This window comes from Pararge aegeria, chromosome 23 (genome assembly GCF_905163445.1).
Source record: "Pararge aegeria chromosome 23, ilParAegt1.1, whole genome shotgun sequence".
Lineage (NCBI taxonomy): Eukaryota > Metazoa > Arthropoda > Insecta > Lepidoptera > Nymphalidae > Pararge > Pararge aegeria.
In genome coordinates, this window is record NC_053202.1 from 10,260,152 (window position 1) to 10,283,567 (window position 23,416).

Genomic DNA, 23,416 nt, shown 5'->3' on the forward strand with positions numbered 1-23,416 from the left:
ACGCTTACTTTGGGGCTAGGTGGCGATATGTGTATTGTCGTAGTATATTTATAAAAAAAAAAAAAAATTAGGAGTGTATCTACGTGATCAGGAATAAGAAGATCCTTAGAAGAACCAGAGTTACGGACAAGCTCAAATATCACGAAGTTGAAGTGGCAATGGGCGGGGCATATAGATCAGAGAACCGATGGACGTTAGGGACTCTAGATGCTGGAATGGCAACCTCGCACTGGTAATCGTAGCGTTGGAAGACCCCCGACGTGGTGCACAGATTACATCAAACGTTCATGTAGACCAGAAGGTGTTTTATATTATGATCGTCCAAAACTACTGCATTAAGATGCTGGCCCGTGGCTCTTCTACTACTTCTCAGCCTATTAATCAGCCTTTGATGCGGGTTGGCGGGTCTTGACGATTATCATGAGGTACTTCTAAGTTATTATTAAAACCGCAAATCTAGAAATTTTGAGTAGGTCGGGGAGTCGAATCTATTACCTCAATTATCGGCTTTGACCAGCATCCAGACCGACAAGGCCCTATAGTTAAAGACAAAAAGTATTATTTAATATACATACATATCTTTTTATATATAATTCTACTGTAGGTACGTGTATCACTGAACTGCTCCTAAACGGCTCGACCGATTTGAATGAATTTTTTCTGGTATGCGTTTGGGTGGCACCCTGAATGGTTTAGATTCACAAATCAGCTCGACCGATGGCGCTGCAGTCGGTATCTGGGTTATGTATCTATACAGCAACTAAACGGCTGATATATTCAGGTACGAGTCTGATTTGAAAATTTCTTTCAGTGATGGAAAGCCTATATCGGAGAAGGATATAGAGTATATATTATCACGCTAAGACTGATTGGAGCATAGCAACAATTTCAAAATCGGGTATTGAAGAACTTTTCAAAATCGGTTTTGTTTTCCTTAAAGAGCTTACGCTACGTGCGCTGCGTAAACGAAGTTTCGATAAAGTCACGCATGAAAAAGTGATTCCCCTTTAAAAGTTCTCAAAAAAGCGTGGGACAGAATATGTCTATGTTTTAAAGTTGACTTTTACGCGGATTAAGTCGCGAGGGACCTCTACTATTATATAATATATTATAAGAGCCTTAAAAATAAACTTGGCATAACGCCGGAATAGTTTTCTTGTTATTTTGTAACACTTCAACTGACAACACGTTTAAAATGCTAGCACAATACGTAACTATTCAAATAAATAAGTAATGCCACGTCAATTAATAAAGTCGTTCAAGTATAAAATAACACACAAAAAATCCCAAATCTATTTTTATTTCATCACTTTAGGTCTACTACATAAGAAAAAACACAATAATCAATATAGGATCGTACTCGATCACTACCGATTCACATAATAATATTATATATTACAAATATTTTACAAGACAACAGTAATACACAATCTCTATACGTTATTTCTCAAAGGATTTTTGTCATTAAAATATCACCCTTAATACTGTATCAAAATTAATGTAGTATTCGCCATTTTGACAAATATATATAAAGATTAATAATGACATGTACATAATAAGAATACATTTAATTTAGTATTATTTAAAATAAAATATAAAGTTTTACACATCTAGAAGTTAAAGCGGATAAACTTTACGAAACTATTGCATTGGTTACATTGGTGATTTACCTACTTTTGCCTGTTGAAGAGTTCACTACAGATTACTTTAAAATGAGAGAACACATTGATATAAATAAATAGATATGGTTCTGAGAATAAATATTATACAGTAAATTGATCCACCAATAAAGAATTCAGCGCCATCTCTAAGTAAGAATCGAAAACTCATGTTAAATTAGGGACCACAAATAAACTACATTGCATTTTTGTCATTGGGCACATACTGAATAACATTGTTAGATACTCGTAGTTTAAACGAAAATACAGCATCTGACTGGTCAGATCACTTATTGTATTGAGATAAATCGCACTGTCAAATTGGCAATATAGGGTTATGTTATTCGCTCGCCTGGTGCTCTTTTGACGATTAGCACCAATATGTAGCTGTGTGAGTTTTTGAAGTGAAACTTCTTTATCGACTTATGGGAGAAATTTTATAGCAATCTAACATTTTTCTGTTACGCGCCATCTTGTAGCGTTTTTCTGTTAAGCGCCATATTTATTTCTAATACGGTCAACACGTGTGTGTGAATATAATATTATTTTTTAAAGTTATTTCGGGTTAACCTCAGTTTTTGATTGTAATTATCAGTGAATGTAAATAGTTTTATTAAAACTAGCAATTATTGATTAATACGACTGTTAGTCTGTTATCTAGTAAACATCCATTAATTGTTATAATAATTAAAAAAAAATGAATTCATAAAGAAGTTTCACTTCTTATGTCACACTAAACACACACACATTTTTTTTAATAATCCCTCTGTCCATACGAAGTAATTTAATTAGTTTTTCGGTACAACAAGAAGATACAAATCTCTCAAATACATTAACGAAGATAAAAGTTTATATAAAAAAAACAACATAAATAATAATATAACATTAAATATTGATAAACTATTTTATTTTTAGTTTATGATAATAATTTACTAGGGAACCAAAAACTTACCTCCAAAGGTAATTATGAAATGATTTCATTTTCCGTTCCAAGCAAACGTATATTTTTTATTATAACTTAAGCGTTTATTAATAAGTGAATTAAAGAAAGACCTTAAGAATTAATTAATAAATAATTAACAAATACCTAGATAGGCCTAGATTATTAACACAGTTATATTGCACATTGTTTATTATATATCTTTAGGATTAAACTCTTTTCTAATTTTCCGTAGTTATGGCTTTAACGTTGCAGAAAAACATTGCAGGTCGCAAGCATGTGAGTTTTTCATAATTTTCTCAAAGGCGTGTGAAGTCCACCAACTCGCACTTGGCTAGCGTGATGGGCTGAAACCCTTCGGCAAACCTGTTAAACTGTTAAGAATGCAATGGAGCCCAATAGGTTGATGGAGGGTAAATTAGAGGGGCAAGGCCGAGGAATGAAGCGGTGATAGCGCAGTGGGTAAGAGCGACATCACTTTCGGGGAGCCGAGTTTGAATCCCAGCACGCAACTCTAATTTTTCTTAATTATGTGCGTTAGTAATTAAAAATATCACTTGCTTCGACGGTGAAGGAAAACATCGTGAAGAAACCTGCTTGCCTGAGAGTTTTACATAATGTCTTCAAAGGTGTTTGGAGTCCACCAAACAGCGCTGGGCCAGCGTGGTGAACTACGGCCATAAACCCTTCTCATTGTGGGTGGAGACCCGTGCCCTGTAATGGGTCGATATGATGGGAGGCCGAGGACATGGAATTTATAATTTCTGAATTTTGTCTCGTCTGGTCTGGAGGCTTTGGCCGTGGCTAGTTACCACCCTATCGACATAGACGTCCCGCTAACCGATTTAGTGTTCCGGTGCGATGTCGTGTGGAACCGATTAACCATCTTAGACTGCATCATCACTTACCACCAGGTGAGAATTGAGATTGCAGTCAAGGGCTAACTTGTAGTGGAATAAAAAAAAAATATGTTTTCCCAATCTTTTGTTTTTATGTCTATGCTGGATAATATATATCAAAGGCTGCCATATTTTTTATTACTCCCCTTTTATTACTCCCCTTTTATTACTACTAGTTAGCTTTTGACCTAACATTCGTTGGTAAGTGATAATGCAGTTTAAGCGGGTTAATCTATTGTATATTGCCCCTAATCGGTTTCTATGCGAAATCGTACCTCCAAGAACCACACCAGACCAGACCGTTTTGTAATATCCCTTTAATAAGTAATACAAACCATTTCGGTAGGAAAGATGGCCTAACTAATTCATAGGTCTATGCCTGAAATATAAAAATGAAATATTAACATAGAAAAATAAAGTCATCCGAGTCAGTATAATGGAGTGTAAATAGAAAATTACTAGATTTATTTAATATATAGGTCGCCTTTGCGACAGCACAAATTGTCTTTGGACTGTTTCCAAATGTTTTGGACATTTTGGTGGTGGCAGATATTTTATTATTTTTTGTTACATAGTTTAACATGTAGCTATAATTGTTATTGTAGACCTAATTCTTATCAATATTATAAATGTAAAAGTGGGTTTGTGCGACTCTGCTTTCTGAGACCAAGGCCCCCACGTTCGATTCCTACCATTAGAAAAAGTGTTTGTGTGATGAATATGAAGGTTTTTCAGTGTCCGGGTGTTTTGTCATATCAAACTATTACCGGCCCTCTTCAGGGCACGGGTCTCATCCCACAATGGTAAGGGGTTAAGGCCGTAGTCCACCACGCAGGCCCAGTGCGGATTGGTGGACTCCACACACCTTTGAGAACATTATCGTGAACTCTTAGGCAAGCAGATTTCCTCACGATATTTTCCTCCACCGTTGAAGCGAGTGATATTTTAATTACTTAAAGTAAAGTAAGAAAAGTTAGAGATACGTGCTGGGATTAAAACTTGGCCAGCCGTATGTGAAATCGAGCTCATACCAACTGGGCTATACTGCTTCGGTTGTCTGGGTGTTTGTCTGTATATTATTTTTAGAGGGAAACTACTCCTAATAGTATTCTTTAGTTTCAGCTAATTCAGATTCTTTCGGTACACTTGTAAGTACAATCTTTACCAAAATAGTTATAACTTATATATTTATTATATTCCACGCATAACCTTAAGTCTTTGTGAAAATAAGCTATTTATATCGATTACCAATACATATACATATTTTTACACATAATTATTTACTGCAGTACTAAGGGCTAATTTTTTTTAATACCAAATAAACTTTATATGAGAATCAAAACTGACCGTTTGAAAGATTTCTTTGGGTAGATTTGTTCCCGAGTTAAAAATTTATTTGGCGATAAAATAATCGATTTTTCGTCAAATAAAGTTACCTGATATAAAACGACATATATTATGGTTACCATATTCGAAAATGTGACAAAGAAAAAAGTTATCTATGATACATTACACATGATCACAATATTCACTATGGAAAGAAACTACACCGAAGAACATTTATCTCATTAAAATACAACATCAAATTGAACTGTCAAATTATTATTTTTTTTATTTTCCAAGCGTAGTTTCCCCACACGGTATCTGCTTTATTCTCATCTAATTATATACCTATTATATGTTAATTATTTACATTGCTTATGTTAATTTTGGTTTAGTATTAATGATATATACAATACTGACTTGTTTGCTCTACGCTTAAAAAGTAATTACTATTTACAGCCTTTGCACACGACGTGATCTTTGCGCGGCGTTAAAACGCTTGAAAAACGCACGTCAATAATAACTTTTTTGTTCCATTCCACCCGTTAGTATTGGACTGCCGTCTTGCATTCCATGTAAGAAGATTTGCACGCTTAAAATCGTTAAGTTTTATTCGCATGGACCTGACACTGCGACTTAAAGCTAAAGACGCCAGCCACACATCGATCGGATATGGACGCTCCTAGTAGAAAATGTACGGCTTTTAAAACGATTTTATATCAATTAGGCGTTACAGTGATTCAATTAAACTTTTTATTTTTCTCATAAAACTGTTCTCATGGCACATGGCACATGGCAGGGGAAGATGAAGTTTAAGATTGGTTACTTGGAAGAGGTAGCTTATTAAATCGATATACCTAATTTGTTATATAATTACTTTACAATTTCAGATAGTTGCGTTTCAAATGCGCGTAAATGTCGTCGAGTGCAAAGATACATTTATTATTTCCTATTCAAGTGCTAATAAATAAATCACTGGTGACAAAGTTACGTCTCGTGGGACTCTTAGAAGCGAAACTATTTACGCATCTAAATAAAATCGAATTTTATTTAAACAACTTGTTTTTCCCATAGCTATTATATGTTTGGGCGTTACGACAAGCAGCTTGCTTGTTTCACTTTAAGTGAATTAGACCCCGATCCCCTAACGTCTTGAAAGTGCTTAAAGAAGCTTCGCTTCAATTAGATTAAATCTCACTAACAAAAATAATTAAGATAAAATTGCACATTGCGGTTTAAATAGAGTTAAAAAAACATGATAAAACTAAAACCGATTCCCTTAAACTACATGTAATGATGATGAATGTACAAAACTTATTGTCCAAATGACAAACTATTAATTCTATAGACGCTGAGGTACACCAATAAATTAATCCATATTCAAATGTGAAAATCTTCACGAAGGTATTTATTTTAACTTACGTCTATTTAGCTGGCAGTGCCAATTAATCCGTACATAGTATTTTAAACACAGATACATTCATATCATTAATAAACCAAAAATATCGTATACTAAATACAGGCAATGATAGCGTGGCAACATTAAAGATTAAATCATTGTAGATATGCACTCACGTTTGACAAATGAAAACGGATTATTACATAAGTAGTACAAAAAAACGATCTGTCCTCCTGAAAATGTGGGAACTCACTCAACTAATGACAGGTGACCGGTATATTTAGAAGCGGTAGGAAAGTGGGCCTAATATAAGCACTCTTGAAACGTCAGACATACTTGAACTACTTTACTACTACGACAAATCGATTGATTTGTTGATTGAAGTAATTATTACGCACATAAGATATAAGATTTATAAGAAGAAAAAGAAGACGGCCTTATCGCTCAAGAGAGATTTGATATTGAGTTTAAAATTAAAATATCAAAATGAATTAATATGCGTATGAAGTAGCACTTACCTACTTTATACGCACTCTTGTATATGCCTGATAATGCCTGATAATGCCTGATAATGCCTGATAATGCCTGATAATGCCTGATAACCGAGAAGAAGCCGGCAAGACATTTCGCAGTTGCATTTGAAATATAAGCTTGATACTCGTAATTAAAATAAATATTTACCTCTAAACGGACATTTCATTTTTAAGAACAGGTTTAACGCTTTTGTTACGGACTGTGTAAGTGGAGTAGAGCGCGAGCGGAAATGCCGAGACATGAAAACGTACAAAGTTTAATTATATATATATAAATATTTAATATATAACACAACAGATATAAATGTATACATACATATATGTATTCAATATATAACATATATATTTAATATATATATATATATATCTTATATATATAAAAGAAAGTCGTGTTAGTTACACTACTTATAACTCAAGAACGGCTGTACCGATATGGCTGAAAATTGGTAGGTGGGTAGCTTAGAGCCAGGAGACGGACATAGGATACTGTTTATCCCGTTCGGCAGCGTTCCCGTCTGAGTTGACATAAAAAATCAGTTACACCATTTATAACTCAAGAACGGCTGGACCAATTTTTATGATATTATTTATTTTTGGATTCCTCTTAGACCGGAATAGGATAATAAGTATTAAAATAATAACATTCATCAAAAAAATATGATGCGCGGCACGAAGTTCGCCGGGACAGCTAGTATATATATCGCCAATCCACATCACATTAGCCAAGTTGGTGCGTAAAATGCGTGATCTCACCTATTTGATATTTTAAGATACGCTACTAAAAGAGATGGCCACGTGTACAGAGTAGTGACGTAATTTCTCGGTATTTGTGCATATCTACGTACAAAATCTTTGGGTAAACTAATATTATGCGTATTATAAAAGCACTACAAATTATATTAAACAACACACAGCACTATATCTACTATCACATGTATTACAATACTGGCTCCTTTTGCTTGTCAGTACAATGGTGTTTATTCAGATGTCCACAAAGCCCATACTAAATTAGTTTGAGCTTACTATTTCTATCCCTTTTACCAAGAAACACTTGGAAAAGGTTAGCACTACTTTAAGGTTTGCCAGATTGGTTTAGTTCAGGATTTGTGTTCAACTAAGTCAACACCAGTATCACTCATAACAATATAATACAAATTAATACCAAGTTTTAATAAATTCACAACATATTATTTAACCTCATAAATTCTTTTTTATAGGACTCTTTGGTCATTCTGAAATATACATTAACTTTAATTACATTAAAGAATATCTTTGACAATTATTACAGTCCAGTCAATGGAGATTTAAAAAGTTTTTTTACAAAAATTATGGGTTAATTATGTTTTAAAGTTGCCTTAACCCCTTCTTATTGGGGGGGGGGGGGTGGTGTTGATGATGATGATGCTGATGTTTTAAGTAGGGTGAAACTCGAATAAACTGCTTTGACAAGAAACAGTCGAGCGTGATCCGACGCAAATAAGTAAGTTCAGCTTATATTACATTTAATTATGGAGAATACAAAGTACGGGATGTTAAACTCTATATTATTGACACAAAATGTAATATTTTTCCTCAAATATCGATCCTTTATCTTTAAACTTAGCTCAAACTTGTTTATCTTCGGTGGAACGCCTACATCGTTTACAGAGCAATTGTGCGTTTCTGAGTAAAATTTATACTGATTTTTTTGTCCACCCGCATTATTTTTATGACAACTATTCGACTTAATTAACAAAACTTCCGTTGCTGTATTTCGTCTCCTGAGCATTGAGCAATAAACTACTACCTATAACTTATCTAGAGCATACTTGCTCAGTAAAATGTAGACGATGTTTGGAAGCATTATCATAGAAATATTTTTTTCATTTATTCGATATGTATGAGTGATTCTTTCACTCCTTGGGTAGTTAGAAAAGAATTTGAGATCGATTTATTTTATACATTTTTTTATACTTGAAAATTATTGAAGTAAAATCTTCTTAAGTCGGAAAAAAATTTTCGTGAAATGTTACGGCTGACTAGCGACTCGTAGTCTTCCCAGTAAAGATGAATACGGATTGCTGTAACTTTAGTAAGAGTAAGTAAGTTTTGAAGTCAAGCGCTCCAACCTAGTCACCATTATTGTTTCCATCGGACATGCTAGTTATCAAGAGACACATATTCTTATAAAAAATCTGGTTTAGAAAAATTCATCTTGTGTACAAATAACAATGTTACTCGAATCTTCTAATTTTAAAATATATAATACTTAGGCTTATATTAAAAGTACTTTAAAAAGATCGATGTAGGTAAGCATCAAGCATCAACTAAGTTAACACAACCTTTCATTCAGCATTGCTCAACTGATGAAATAAAAAAAAACTCGCATTTTTTATGAGAATCATCACTTCAACTACATAAATTGCTTCCCAGCATTTTGTAAGGCAAAATCACTCAGTGACTGGACTATAACTGGTACAATATAATGATTGTCTACACTTACAATGTTATAATATTAATTCTATGAAACCTATCACTTGTTATATATTTACAAGTCAACTTTCCGGACCGAATGTTACGAGTATGTGAAAAGAAGGTTTACAGACAGAGTTAAGTTGACGACTAGTTTAATCGATATACCATTTGCAGTTATTGTTCATACCAATTTTCTAACCATATGATTAGTTTTTGCACTTATACACTGTTTTTTGTTTAGTCTTAATTAGATCACAGTATCCAGGTCACGACAAACGACCTCGGGTATTGACAATCATAGAAAACTTTCAGACGCTCTAGTCTCTTCCCTATCCACAGCCGAAACTATTTCAACGCCCTCATCATAATTGGGAGCTTTAGATGAATTATTGACACAGTAGTGTTGATCTGGACCCCCGTACTGGCTGTGATAAAACTCCTCACGCATCATGTGGTTCAAGTTGGAACACCGGAAGAAGAGAATCTCTTGGAATGGTTTTCTGAAGTCTCTGTTTAAAGTAGCGTAAATAATTGGGTTCAACAGACTATTCAAATAGCCTAACCACAGAAAAAGAGCACTCACAGCATCTGGAATAGTGTCCTCTTTCACAAAAGGCCTTATTAGTGCAAGTACAAAAAAGGGCAGCCAGCAAATTATGAAAGCTGACATTATTATGCCGAGTGTTGTTGAAGCTTTCCTCTCCTTGGCCAGCTGGAACCGCAGCTTCTTCTGGTGTGGAGAGTGCGTAGGTTGTAAGAGATCTTTGGCGAAGTGACTCTTTTGAGCAAAATTTGATAGTGATGATCGGATTCTGCTCGTCGTTAATTTGTTACTACTCTCAGAGGATAGTCTTCTTCTCTCCTTAGGTGGGTGCCTTATTTCCGGCATTGGAGCCAATTGGGAGTTTGGTCTGTTAATGGTATGTATTGGTTTTGTGGGTGTTTTTGGTGCTTGTTGCTGTAACATTGGGCATTGTGACTCGTTTGATTTCCGCTGCCCCGTGAAGCATCTACCAATGGCACTTTCCGTTTTATCTATACTACACTGTAACAAAGATAAAGGAAAATTTAGATTAATTAACAGTGATACTGATAATACAAACACACAAAAACAAGTAAACAGTTATACTTGAGATTAAGGATACTGAGTAAAAACTAGTTCGTAGTTTGCGATGCCTCAAAACGGTTACACAAAACAGCGGTGATCCAAGTTTGCAACGAGATGATTTCTAAGATTCGAACATGGCCTACACTATTCCTCTCTGGTTCGGAAAACTCATTATGCCATCTGTCTCAGTCATTTGTGTTAACCTGCCTTAGCTCTCTTAACCAGCACTGCAATAACGTGATTGTTCTAAGCTCTATATATGTATAATTATAAAAGACGAAATAAATCCCCAGCAGTGAGATTTTAATGTAGATGAACTTTTAAGACAAGTAAACATTTTTTTTTCAGACACAAATATTAGCTACTCTTAAGAGGTATTTCAGGTTCCTCTACACTTTATTGAAAGAATGGAGTTTCAATTAAAACAATGATACTATTAACCTTATATTTTATTGTTAAGAATGGTAATCGCAACAATTTTACTTTTTGTTGTGTGTTACAAAGATAAACTACTGATATTATGAGACGACTCTTTATTGAGCTTTTTCATATTCATTTATTTGGATAACAAACAGCTTCACCTTTAAATCATTTACTTTGTAATGTTATTTAAAGATGTAATAATGTGCAAAAGTTATGCTTAAACCTTTAAAAAAGCACGACATGCAAATTAGTAATGCTGATTTATAATATGCATTACGTTCAACGTGTTATTTTAATTGTTTAGTAATAAATACAATATTGTGTAAAAGTTATGCTCAAATAGTTAACTAAGCACCGCATGCAAATCAGTGTACTAAATTATGATATTCATTACGTACAACGTGTTATTTTAATTGTATGATAAAAAATATAATAATGTGTAAAAGTTGTGCTTAAACATTTAACTAAGCACGTCATGCAAATCGGTGATGCTGATTTATAATATTCATTACGTACAACGTGTTATTTCAATTGTTTAGAAAAAAATATTATAATGTGTTAAAGTTTTGCTTAAATATTTAACTAAGGACCACATGCAAGTCAGTGATGCTGAATTATGATATTCACTACGTTCAACGTGTTATTTTTATTGTATAGTACGAAGGTCATTTGTGGTTTTTTAAACTATAGCTCACCGTTGTGTTTGTGCTACCAGTAGAACCTCTTGTCGGTGGTTGAACAGGCTGAGCACCCAGAAGTTTAGCTTCGGCTGCACCACCATTCTTGACATTTATTTCCAAATAGCAATGCGTTTCTAGATGAGACTGCGCACGCCTTTCATCTTTTACAATTTTCCTCGCAGCACTAAAAATTTTATAGTACACCACGACCATCACAGCCAGTGGTAAATAAAATGAGCCGAATGTCGCATAAATTTGATACCCCTGGTTTTGGGAGACCGAACATGAAGTCTCTGTCTTCTCATTACCCAACAATAATAATGGCGGTAACGATATTAATGCTGCACTCATCCATACTATGAAGACGCAGAAAATCATTCGTTTGGGCGTTCTTTTCACCCCATATTCCAATGGCTTCGTTATTGCGTAATATCTGTCAACTGATATCATACACAGGTTGAGAATACTCGCAGCGCAGGACAAAACGTCGCTGGATACCCAGAAGTCGCAAATGACCGTCCCGAACGGCCAAGTTCCCATTAAATCATAAACCATCGCTACTGGCATTACCATGACCGCTACGCAGAGATCGCTAACAGCTAGTGACACTATCAGATAATTGCTAGGCCTCCTCAATTTCCTCACTAAGCAAACGGCAACGCAAACTAATATATTCCCAACTATTGTCCCGAATATGACAATCAGGAAGATTATCGCCAAAATTATAGTCACTAAAGTAGAATATTTCGTATGCTTTATGTGCAGATTTTTAAGTGATGTCGAATTTGTGTCGTACAACGTTGTATTTGGGTCGGTGGTATTGAGATCTGTGTCGTTGAACTCGACTGAGGATGCCGTGCCTGCTAGTAATAAAAAAGAGACGAGTATGAGAAGACACGAAGGTAAAGTAACGAAGCCAGGCCGTGAACAGTAAGAATTATGATTTTGAGCCGCCATACGAGTGGTGAGGCCTCGGTGATGATTATTCCCGCTCTCTTATCGTTACCATTCATCGGGTTTACTATTTTGTTTATTTTATCTGAGTCACTCAAATTAAGACCCGATCGTAATGTAAGTCAAGTTTGAAAAACTACTTCGTCATGAAGTTGTTTCCTTTTCGAATGGCGTAATTGATTACGATCGAGAATGTGCTTTAATTGACATATCGCTTGGATTGTCCTTTCAATTCCAAGCAGAGCCATTGGATTGTATATTTCTGTTGGGGGAAAATGTTCTTTTTCTATCGGTTAATAGGGTTTGGTTTTTTTTGTTGCAGTCTTTGGTCGGCGCGTGTTGTTTTATTGCTGTGGAAAACCGTTTGGAGTGGCTTCTAGTTCAATATCCCGCCAGTGGATTGCTTCATTAGTGTCAGCGGCTGGTGAAGAAAATTTCCGATCTGAAAAGAAAAGAAACGATGCTTTAAAAATGTTTCTTAAAAGCCACTACGAGTTCAAGAAAGAAAACAGTATCAAGTGAAATCAGAAATCTTTCTTTTTATCGCATTGCAAAGTCTGTTTGTTTTGATTCTGATTTCGATAAAAACTGCGCTTGTGGGAAAAATCTTTTCTTTTCTCTCAAATAATTTACTATTTTTAGCTTCACGAGATCCTTGCGGTTAGTTTTCTTATGCCCGTTTGCACGGCGAATAATGTCTGGGTGTTTATATGTATTTTATAAATATTTATGTATATTATTCATTAAAATATTCATCAGTCATCTTAGTACTCATAACACAAGCTACCCTTACTTTGGGGCTAGATGGCGAAGTGTGCATTGTCGTAGTATATCTATTTATTTATTTTGATTTAGCAATAATTGAAGGCCCGAGCAGATGGTCTACTTGATGGTAAATGGAAACCATTGCCTATAAATAGACCAACATGTCCTACAAATTGCCGTCATTGTACTAGAGGCGTAGGTGTAAATCCACATGTGCCTGTACAAAGGTAACTATTCCCTTCAGACCAGAACACAGTTAAGCTGTTTGGTTGCGGAAATAAGTATGGTAGTAGTTCCCCGGACGAGCCTGTAACAAAATCTCCACTACTGCTACTAAAATTTAAAATAAAGCTGTAATTAAAATTTTTTCGGAGAAATCTGTTCGCCAATTTAGGTACGTATATTCATCATGATTGTTAGCAAGGAAAATTAAATTCCTGTAATGAAATTTAAAATTACAGGGGCGTCGCGTTTCATCCAATTAACGTTAATAATTGAACACAAAAAGAGCTGTTATAAAATTTCATTATAATTAAAATTGTTTTAAATTATCTTTGATTCTGATCATAGATTAAAATTTAAAACAAGCGTAAAACAATCAGTTTGTAAAGACTACGTTGCCGGTAAACACGGTTGCCGGTAATGAGGATACAAACACTACGTTGTTAAACACAAGAAAATTAAAAAAATAGCAAATCTAACTCGTTCATTAAAAGTTTCCTACCTGCGAAGGAAAATTGTAGTAGTTATTTGATGAATTTCTGATTTCTAAATTAAATGTGGAGGTAAAATAGTGCTAATAATAATATATTTAATTATTATTATCACTTAATAATAAATAAAATATATATAATAATAATATATTTGAGCTTTTTGATTTTGCAAACTGTTTTTTTTTTAAATTTCACTATTCCTAACTTCGGTGTTAAGTGTGGTTTGCAATTTTTTTAGTCAAAAACTAAAACAGTCGTTCATTCAGTCTTTCAGGTCAATATGAAAGAAATATAGAACGTTAAAATTGAGCGGTTTCATGTGATCCACTTGACCTGGTAACCCCTCTTAACATTTTCGACGCTCCCACTTTATGCCCTTTCGCAATGACAATATTTTTCTTTCCGTTTGTTATAATTAGACCTGAGAAAAATGAATATAATTAAAAAAACAGGTTATATAACCAAACTGCTTTCAAGCCAAACTAATTTCAAGTGGATGGCATTAGGAGTTACTAAAACTTTACAACAGATTTAGCTCCCGAGACAATGGCGTGTGCACATAGCTCGGAGAACAAATGGACGTTGTGGTCTCTCATGGGAGAAAGGGATTAAGAGACATCCACCACAAATAAAATAATAAACGGCCTACTATAGGGCACGGGTCTCTTCCCACAATGAGAAGAGATTAAGGCCGTAGTCCACCACGCTGGCCCAGTGCGGATTGGTGGACTCCACACCTTTTGAGAACATTATGGACTGAACTGGATGAACTCTCAGGGAAAACGTAATTAACTCGGCCCCCCGAAAGTGAAGTAGAAGTCCTGCTAACTGGGCTATCACCGCTTAAAACCAGTATGTATTAGAACTGTAGTAGGATAGCGATGAGGCCACGGAAGGATGCAAATAAACGTACCGTAAAAATATCACTTAATTAATTTACTTTATAAACTATGACAACCTGAACTTATGCTTTACAACCGCGCATTTTACCCCCTGACCCTTCAGAGAACGATCCAAGAAGAAAAAAACCCAAATCTCTCGCCAAAACTCACAGCCTTCCAGGTAGGGTCCAATCAGTGAAAACCGATCATCTCGTTCAGAAATAAGATTAAATTAAAAAAAATTACAAACAAGTGGAAATTACAACGCTAGTTAAATTTAAATCCTTAAATAAGTAAAAAATAATAATTTAAGGTTGAAATAAATTAAATACATTTTGGTATTCATGTTTAGTGTTACAAACAGCATATGTTATCCTAATACAAGAGTGCCACTCAGAACGGATAGGTACGGATAGTTTGTTCCCTGAGCGTCTAACAAAGCGAAGAAGAGAGTCATGCCGTGGTAGTTTTTAGTTTGGGTAACTCCCCCTTTAGGGGGGGGTTTAAACAAACAGGTAAAAAGCAGGACACTGATTTTCAGCTGGGAACCTTATGACGTCACGGCAAAAATAAAACAAAACTATTTATGCTATGTTGACGGCCGATTGGCGCAGTGGGCAGCGACCCTGCTTTCTGAGTCCAAGGCCGTGGGTTCGATTCCCACAATTGGACAATATTTGTGTAATGAACATGAATGTTTTTCAATGTCTGTGTGTTTATTTATGTATTATAAGTGTTTATGTATATTATTCATAAAAAATGTTCATTAGTTATCTTAGTACCCATAACACAAGCTACGCTTACTTTGGGACTAGATGGCTATGTGTGTAATGTCGTAGTTAGTATATTCATTTATTTATTAACGAAATGTAGCAAACAACATTCGACAAAGTCTCAAAAGGGATTCAAGCAGTAATTATAATAATAATTCATGCAAATCACTAATCGTCTCGCCATAAAATTTGGAACACTGCATAAAGATGTCAAACGTGTTTTTGATGGGCACAAAATAAAGCATTCCCATGATGGCGTACGTACAAACCACGAATCATGTCTCGAAATTTTATTACGCATTAGTTAATCTTTGGGTGTAGGGTATTCGAAACATGAATGATAACTGTCTTACGTTTGCCATATTGAATTTGTAATGGCGTCATATAGCCTTTGACACGCGATATCGTCCTTATCTCGATATTCCCAAATTCATCATTTTTAGCATATCAATGTCTTGCTAAAGCAGTGAGAGCGTTGTGGGTAAGACTTCAGCCTCCTTTTAAGAAATTAAACATCGCTATAACGTTGAAGGAAAACATCATGACGAGACCTGCATGCCTGAGAGTTCTTCATCTCCTGAGAGTTCTCAAAGGCGTGAAAGGTTTACTAATCTACACATGGTCATATGGAATACGCCCTAAGACCTTTCCATTCTGAAACGAGACCCGTGCCGATTGGTTACTTCTTTGCAAAGGTCTCCTTTGTCAAAAAAGAGAGGGATGCAAGACAAGGGTAACAGTACCTCATTATTTGGTCCAGTGGCGTGCACTTCATACATGTGCAAAAGCAGTGCATACCCAAATTATTTTACATAAGTCGTATTAGAGGGGAATTTTGGCCGTTTCATGCAATTATCCTACTGTATGCATACCCTGGTAAGAAACCCAGTGCACGGCACTGATTTGGTCATCACCACCCCTTAAAATGTGGTACCGGTCTCTTATCATCCTCAGCCTACTCATTCCGCATTTCTTGGCACATGCCTCCCTTTTATATGGGAGAGGAATTTAACCAGACATAATACACTGCAATGTAGTGATTTATGTCAGTGTATTATGACTTATGTCACTACATGGACAACGGATCACGACGTCCGCGGTGCAATACCCGGTTCGGACCAGTAATTAATTGTTAGCTGTTGTGTTTTTCTATCAAGTAATATTCAAGCCCACCACGCTACTTTGAAACAGCATGGTGGGTTTGTGCTTAAGTTAATAAAATCTATTGATCAATGTGGCCTGTGAGAAGCAGTGGAATATTGATGGGCTACAAATGATGAGGTCGTCGGGTAAAGAATAGATGCAAATCGCTAATAGTCTCGCCGCTATAAAAACATTTTCATTATGGCGTTGGTACGTACGTACATAAACTGCCCATTAGATAACATACGTACATGGACATAGGCTATTAACCTGAATGATAACTGTCGTACGTTGCTAACAATTCTGCTGAGTTACTTCTTAAGGATAGCCGCACATATGCCGGCTTAGATCGCGTGAGCTACTGCTGTTGCTTTTGTTTTACAATAATTATTGACGTATTGGATAGAAGCAGGCGTTACATTGCGGAAATCCATGATATATCATGAAAATTAAGCCTTATTTGCTATACTCCGCGAAAAGCAGGAGAATCTGTATGGTGTAGTTTATAATTTCTTAAATCCTTATACTCCACACCAAACAGATCTTCGGCAATGTACCCTCTACGCACGTTTCGCTCCGAAACCGGAGCATCCTCATTATATATTAATAAATTTGTTCTATGGTACAAATTCTAATCAACTCAATAAAATATCTTACGCAAGCAATCTGTATGAAACAAATTGCTTGCGTAAGATATTTTATTGAGTAACGAATTACTAAAAAGTTAGGTGCTTTTCATGGGACAATCGAAAGGCACCTGGAAACGTCTAGTGACTACAAGAAATGTATGAAAATAAATTAAACAATCTCAACAATCATCTTCGCCGATGACTATGCATAAACCGATGCGGCTTATGTATAGTTATGGGTTGTCGCTAACAAGCGTTGTTTCGATTCCATAAGTAGAAAATCTCACACCAGGAAATAAGTATGCGTCCAGCCTTAGAGCTACACACCTTAAACGTTTTTTGACGTTCGTGACCAACGAATCTGCTATTGTTCTAAATCGAGACAGACTATTCATAAAAACTAATAAAAGAGCGAGCGAAAAATACATAAATCTACATTTTGCGTCATGAATCTTTTGTATCCGCTACGGTTGATAAATCAAAGTACACCGGTTATATAATGTTTGCGGTGAAGTTTAGGCACTTGTCTCACCGCTGACGAGAAAGCGACTAACTATACTACACGATTAATGAATTCCTAATAAACAAGGTTTTTTAGATGCAGGCCGCTCTGCACTCATCTCTCATAATATAGGCAGAACTCACGCCGAGGGATCAACTAAAGGCAAATCGCAGTCACACACTCGCTCACAGCCCAGCGATAAAACTAATAAATAAATGTATCTAACCCCAAAGTAAGCGTAACTTGTGTTAAGATAACTGATGAATACTTTTATATATACTAATAATATACAGATAAACGACCAGACATACCCGGTTATAGACCAGCGAAAAAAGTAATAAGTAAATAAATAAATATATCTAGGCCCAAAGTAAGCGTAGCTTGTGTTATGGGTACTAAGATAACTGATGAATACTTTTATATATACTAATAGTATATAGATAAACGACCAGACATACCCGGTTATAGACCAGCGAAAAAAGTAATAAGTAAATAAATAAATATATCTAGGCCCAAAGTAAGCGTAGCTTGTGTTATGGGTACTAAGATAACTGATGAATATTTTTATATATACTAATAATATATAGATGAACGTCCAGACACTGAAAAACATTCATATTCACCACACAAACATTTTCCAGTTGTGGGAATCGAACCATAGATTTAGACTTAGAAAGCAGGGTCCACAACCTACTGCGCAAATAGGCCGTCCAAACCATCGGAACTGCACACTCGCTTCCCACTGCCCGTGAACTTTCTAGCTCTACTCGATTCGAATTCATCGTCGGCAGTAAGACATGTGCCTAATTCTATGCGGGATTATTCGTATTTATTTGTTATATTGGATTTAGAAATGAAAACTTCTTTAGGTTCGTTTAGCACTTTTTTGGTGAACAAAAAGCGTGGAACTCGCGTCATCGTCACCGCACGCTTCCCATGAGCTATACTTATGCATTTTCTCATTGTTTCCTATAAATGGCGCCACAGTCCCTATGGGAGATAACAAGGGCATATAAAGTCGAAGTCAAAGTCAAAAATATCTTTATTCAAGTAGGCCCACAGGTGGCACTTTTGATGCGTACATAAGAACCACACGGTAGTGAGATGATGGCGATAACCACATTCGTAAACTTAATATATAATAATATTTATATTAACTTCAAATGAGAGCCATAGATTAATAGTGTAGTCGTAAAGCGCTCAGGCCGCGTTACCAGTGTCGCAGTTTCAAATCCTGTCGGTTTCTAAATTTTTATATGCCTTTTAAGATTTATTAATTTACAAAATTCCTCCAAATGTAGGTAAAACACTTTGATAAAAATTATATATATATATATATATACTTTATATATATGTTCATAGATTTATTTTAAAACTATATGTTCGAATACTGTATACATATGAAACAAGGCCCGAATAAAAATACAATACATACACAACTTATATACCCTTGTGAATTGTTTCACTGGGTATATAAATAGCATCATTCTTAACCCGTTCTTAGGTCTGTCAGTCTGGGTCGATATGTTGTCCCAGACTCGATCTACGGCGGGGTTAATTTGGGAATTTATAATTTTTGAATTTTCTCTGGTGAGAAATCATGTAAAATGTAAATTTTTGATATTGGAAAAGAGCCACTGCTGAGTTTCTTGCCGGCTTCTTCTCGATAGAATCTGCCTTCCGAACCGGTGGCAGAGTCACTACACACAGACAGACTTGACGTTTCAAAAGTGCTTATATTAGGCCTACTTGAAATAAATGAATATTTAATTTTTTTTTGAGAGGCTTAGGCCGGGGCTACTTGCCAACCTTCCAACAAAGGCATGCCGCCACGCGTTTTATCGTTCCGTTACGTTCTCCCGTAGTAACCGATTAGGGGTATGATTTAATATAACTGTCATATCCCTTACAGGTTAGCCCGTTACCATCTTAGATAGCATCATCACTTGTAGTAGAATAAAAAAAAAAAAAACATTTTGCCAACTAAGTTAAAATAGCAGGATAGCGAGTTTCGGACAAGGAAAAATAGGTCTATTTCCAGTTCCAAAAACACGAAGACATTTTTATCTCCTCAAACCACGCCGCGGTCAAAGGGACTTGTCTTCGAGGTTTTCCCTTTTCTTTAGATTTATGATTAGAGAAATCCACGCTTTTTCGGTCACACGCTTTTGTTTGAATCTGAGGTGCGGTGGAATCTACACGATGTTTTCAGGGACTAGACGACGAATATTTATGTTTTATCTATATATCTATTTTATATATATTTATCTATATATATATTATTTGGACAATCTTGTTTTTACTTCTTATGCATATAACATATACCTATATCATCATCAAATATAGCCTATAACAGTCCACTGCTAGGCCATAGGCTTCTCCCAACGGAAGGGTTATACCAATACATTTATATATACAACATAAATTCATGAGTAATCAAATTAAAATGTAACAATATATACACAAATAGATTGTTACATTATTATATATATATATTCACACACACATATATATATAGACAATGCACACATCGCCATCTAGTCCCAAAGTAAGTGAACTTGTGAACTAAGATGACTGATGAATATTTTAATGTATAATATAAATAAATACTTATAATATACAGATAAAAATCCATCCACTGAACCTCATTTATTTAATATTTTTACATATTTTTTTTTATATGTTTATGTGGTGTACAATAAAAGTGTTTTCATTCATTCATTCACATTCATTATCATTTCACAAACACTTTACAGGTGTGGGAATCGTATCCACGGCCTTGGACTCGGAAAGCAGGGACGCTGCCCACTGCACCAATCAGCCGTCAAAACAATAACACATGTTATATATATACATATATGAGCGGCCTGAGATTCTCCCACCAGATCAAACCAGAAGAAATACCACCTGCGGTTTGTTGTCCTCTTTTTTTCCTAATTCTAAGGATTCCTGGCAGAGGCCGCCTTTTGTATTCTGCTTCTATTTTTTTTCTGTTTTCTTGTATATATCTTTCACTGCATGTGGTGTACAACTAAAGAAACAAATAATATCCAAAAAAATTAAATTCCCAAATTGTCCCTGACGGTGATCGTGAACCGTGACCCTCCTACTTATAAGATGACAGCACTCACCACTCCGCCATAGAGGTAGTCTATCTTTCTGTCTGTATTTTGTTTTCTAACAATAAAAACCAACACAGTAGGCATGATTTGTGACCAAAGTACGGAGTGAAAAATTTCTGCTTACAGTAAAAACTCATCACATAACTAAATGGAATTCAAATTTTGTCCGAGTCGGCTCCGGTATACACGAATAAAATTCAATTTAAAAAAAAAAAAAAATAAAACAGTTTCATTATTCATGAAGTAATGGAATAACGTTTTCCGATATTATTTATTTAAGAAATTAATCTAGGTACTAGACTAATATCAGTGTTTTTTATTGGCCTTGAATCCCGTACCGAAAAACCGAAAATGGCTAAGAACAGATTTTCCAATATCAGTTAAACTATGCTGAATGTAAAACACAAAACTGGCGTTTTACTATAGAATCCTACAGGATAATCAAGTTAATGTGTGTGCGTCTATGCATCGATATCGAGAACAATTTAGTAAGCAATTCCAACAAAACTAATTAATAATTAGGTGTAATACACCCTGTACACTGCTAGTGGTTTGTAAATATTTAAGAAATAAGGGATTGTACCGTACAGGTATTTCTAGTTTTCGCGGATAAACCCTGCGATCCATTTTAAAAAACCCAAGTCGTGCTTTCTAATCAATAGTGTAACGAGGCAGTCCAGAATGTTATTAAGTAAAGAACGGAGTATATAAACGGCAAAAACCTTTCGGAATACTAAGTTAAATTGAAATTTGGCTTCGGTGCGCTTTGTAGCCTGTCCACGATGTTTGTATTAGTGTAGATGCGTTGCTCGGGTTCCCGATGATTTTAAAACAAGGTAATTGCCCGGCATAAACTAAGCCCCAGTAAACGGGAGAAATATATCATCATAATCATCATCTGCGTATCTAATCACCATTGGCCTATTACTATTCACTGCTTTACTAAATTCCTAAGGTACATTGCCGAAGATCTGTTTAGTGTGGAGTATAAGGATTGAAGAAATTATAAATTACATCATACAGATTCTCCTGCTTTTCGCGGAGTATAGCAAATTAAGCTTTATTTAGCGGTCTATATGTAGCGGTCTCCACATTACATAACTAGATGGCGCTACAAAAATCCTGCATCGCGCTAGTGAAGTTCACGAAGAATGCCTATATATGAAACTACCAAAAATGAATGTTCGGACCTCGGTCCCCGAGCACGATCACCCGCTCGGAGGAAGATCTTCCTATTGTTAAGGTCGAGCGTATCACCATAGCTACCGTACATATATCATTGATTTCTGCAAATTAACGCCTGCTTCTATCCAATATCCAAAATTTCGAATGTGCTTCGCTCGTCGCAAACCCAACACGTAACGAGGCAGCGGACAACACGTTGGAGAGCGTATGATTATATTCCGTCTATTTATAAAACGTCATAGAGCCTATCTATGAATAATGCATGCCTTGCCGGGATTAAAGCTGTCCGGGTGGGCTGAAACGCTGAATTAAGCGATTAAAGTTACAAATGTAACCGCCTCGCAATTTTGTGGCGGAAAGCAGGATTCAAAATGGCATTAATAGACAATTTATTATGTTCCACTTGGCAATGTTAAGCTCGGCAGTTAGATAAATCAACATTAGACAGGGGTATCTGTTAAAATAGCCAGATTGGGGATCATGTTCAATGGATCACTGGTCCTGGAATCGAGTCTCAGGTTAGTATGGCCGATTGGCGCAGTCAGCAGCGAGCCTTCTTTCTGAGCCCAAGGTGAAATGAATATGGATGTTTCTTAGTGTCTGCGTTATGGTTCTATTTTTTTTTTTGTTAATTGTTCATATTCACAGTCATCTTAGTACACATAACACAAGCTATGCTTACTTTGGGGCTGGATGGCGATGTATGTATCGCCTTGGTACAAATATATATTTTTTTTATTTGTCGCATCACACTACTAAGCCATTAAGGTTACTCTTTAAAGAAAACTCTTCACAAAAGATATCTTCCGCATTTATTTCTTCAGAGATGTGCTAGACATTTAAGCGGTGAGCAAGATCTACTACCAAGTAACCGTTTCCACCACTGGTAAATGGCGTAATAGAGAGGGTAACGATGGATTTCCACCAAGATAAAGAATATCTATAAAGCGGTGATAGACCAGTGGGTATGACTTCGAATCCACTTTCGGGGGTGCGTGTTCGAATCGCAGCACGGACCTCTAACTTTTCTAAGTTATGTGCGTTTCTAAAAATTTCAATATCACTTGCTTCAACGGTGAAGGAAAAGATCGTAAAGACCTGCGTGCCTTCCCAATAATGTTCTCAAAGGTGTGTTGAGTCCACCAATCCGCACTGGACCAGCGTTGTGCATTGTGGAAGGAGACCCGTGCCCTGTAGTGGGCCGGTTAAGGGTTGAGAAGAGCTTTTCTCTCCTCCACTCTTCTTGTAAAAAATAAGCCAGTGTTCGTCACCAGATGTAGCAGTACTTTAGAGATTTTTGTGACAGAGCTCGTCCGGGGAAGTACTACCATG

At 35.8% G+C, this 23,416-nt stretch overlaps 1 protein-coding gene across 1 annotated transcript in view; it reads right to left on the reverse strand.

Moving 5' to 3' along the window:
* Window positions 1-8,154: 8,154 nt before the first annotated feature.
* Window positions 8,155-23,416, reverse strand: part of LOC120634195 (5-hydroxytryptamine receptor 1-like) — a 192,185-nt gene continuing 176,923 nt past the window's right edge. The window contains exons 3-4 of the mRNA XM_039904655.1: window positions 11,433-12,813; window positions 8,155-10,251 (exon numbers count right to left, since the gene is read on the reverse strand). Coding sequence (XP_039760589.1) covers window positions 9,502-10,251; window positions 11,433-12,374 — 1,692 coding nt within the window. The 5' untranslated portion in view covers window positions 12,375-12,813 and the 3' untranslated portion in view covers window positions 8,155-9,501. The remainder of the gene's footprint in view (window positions 10,252-11,432; window positions 12,814-23,416) is intronic.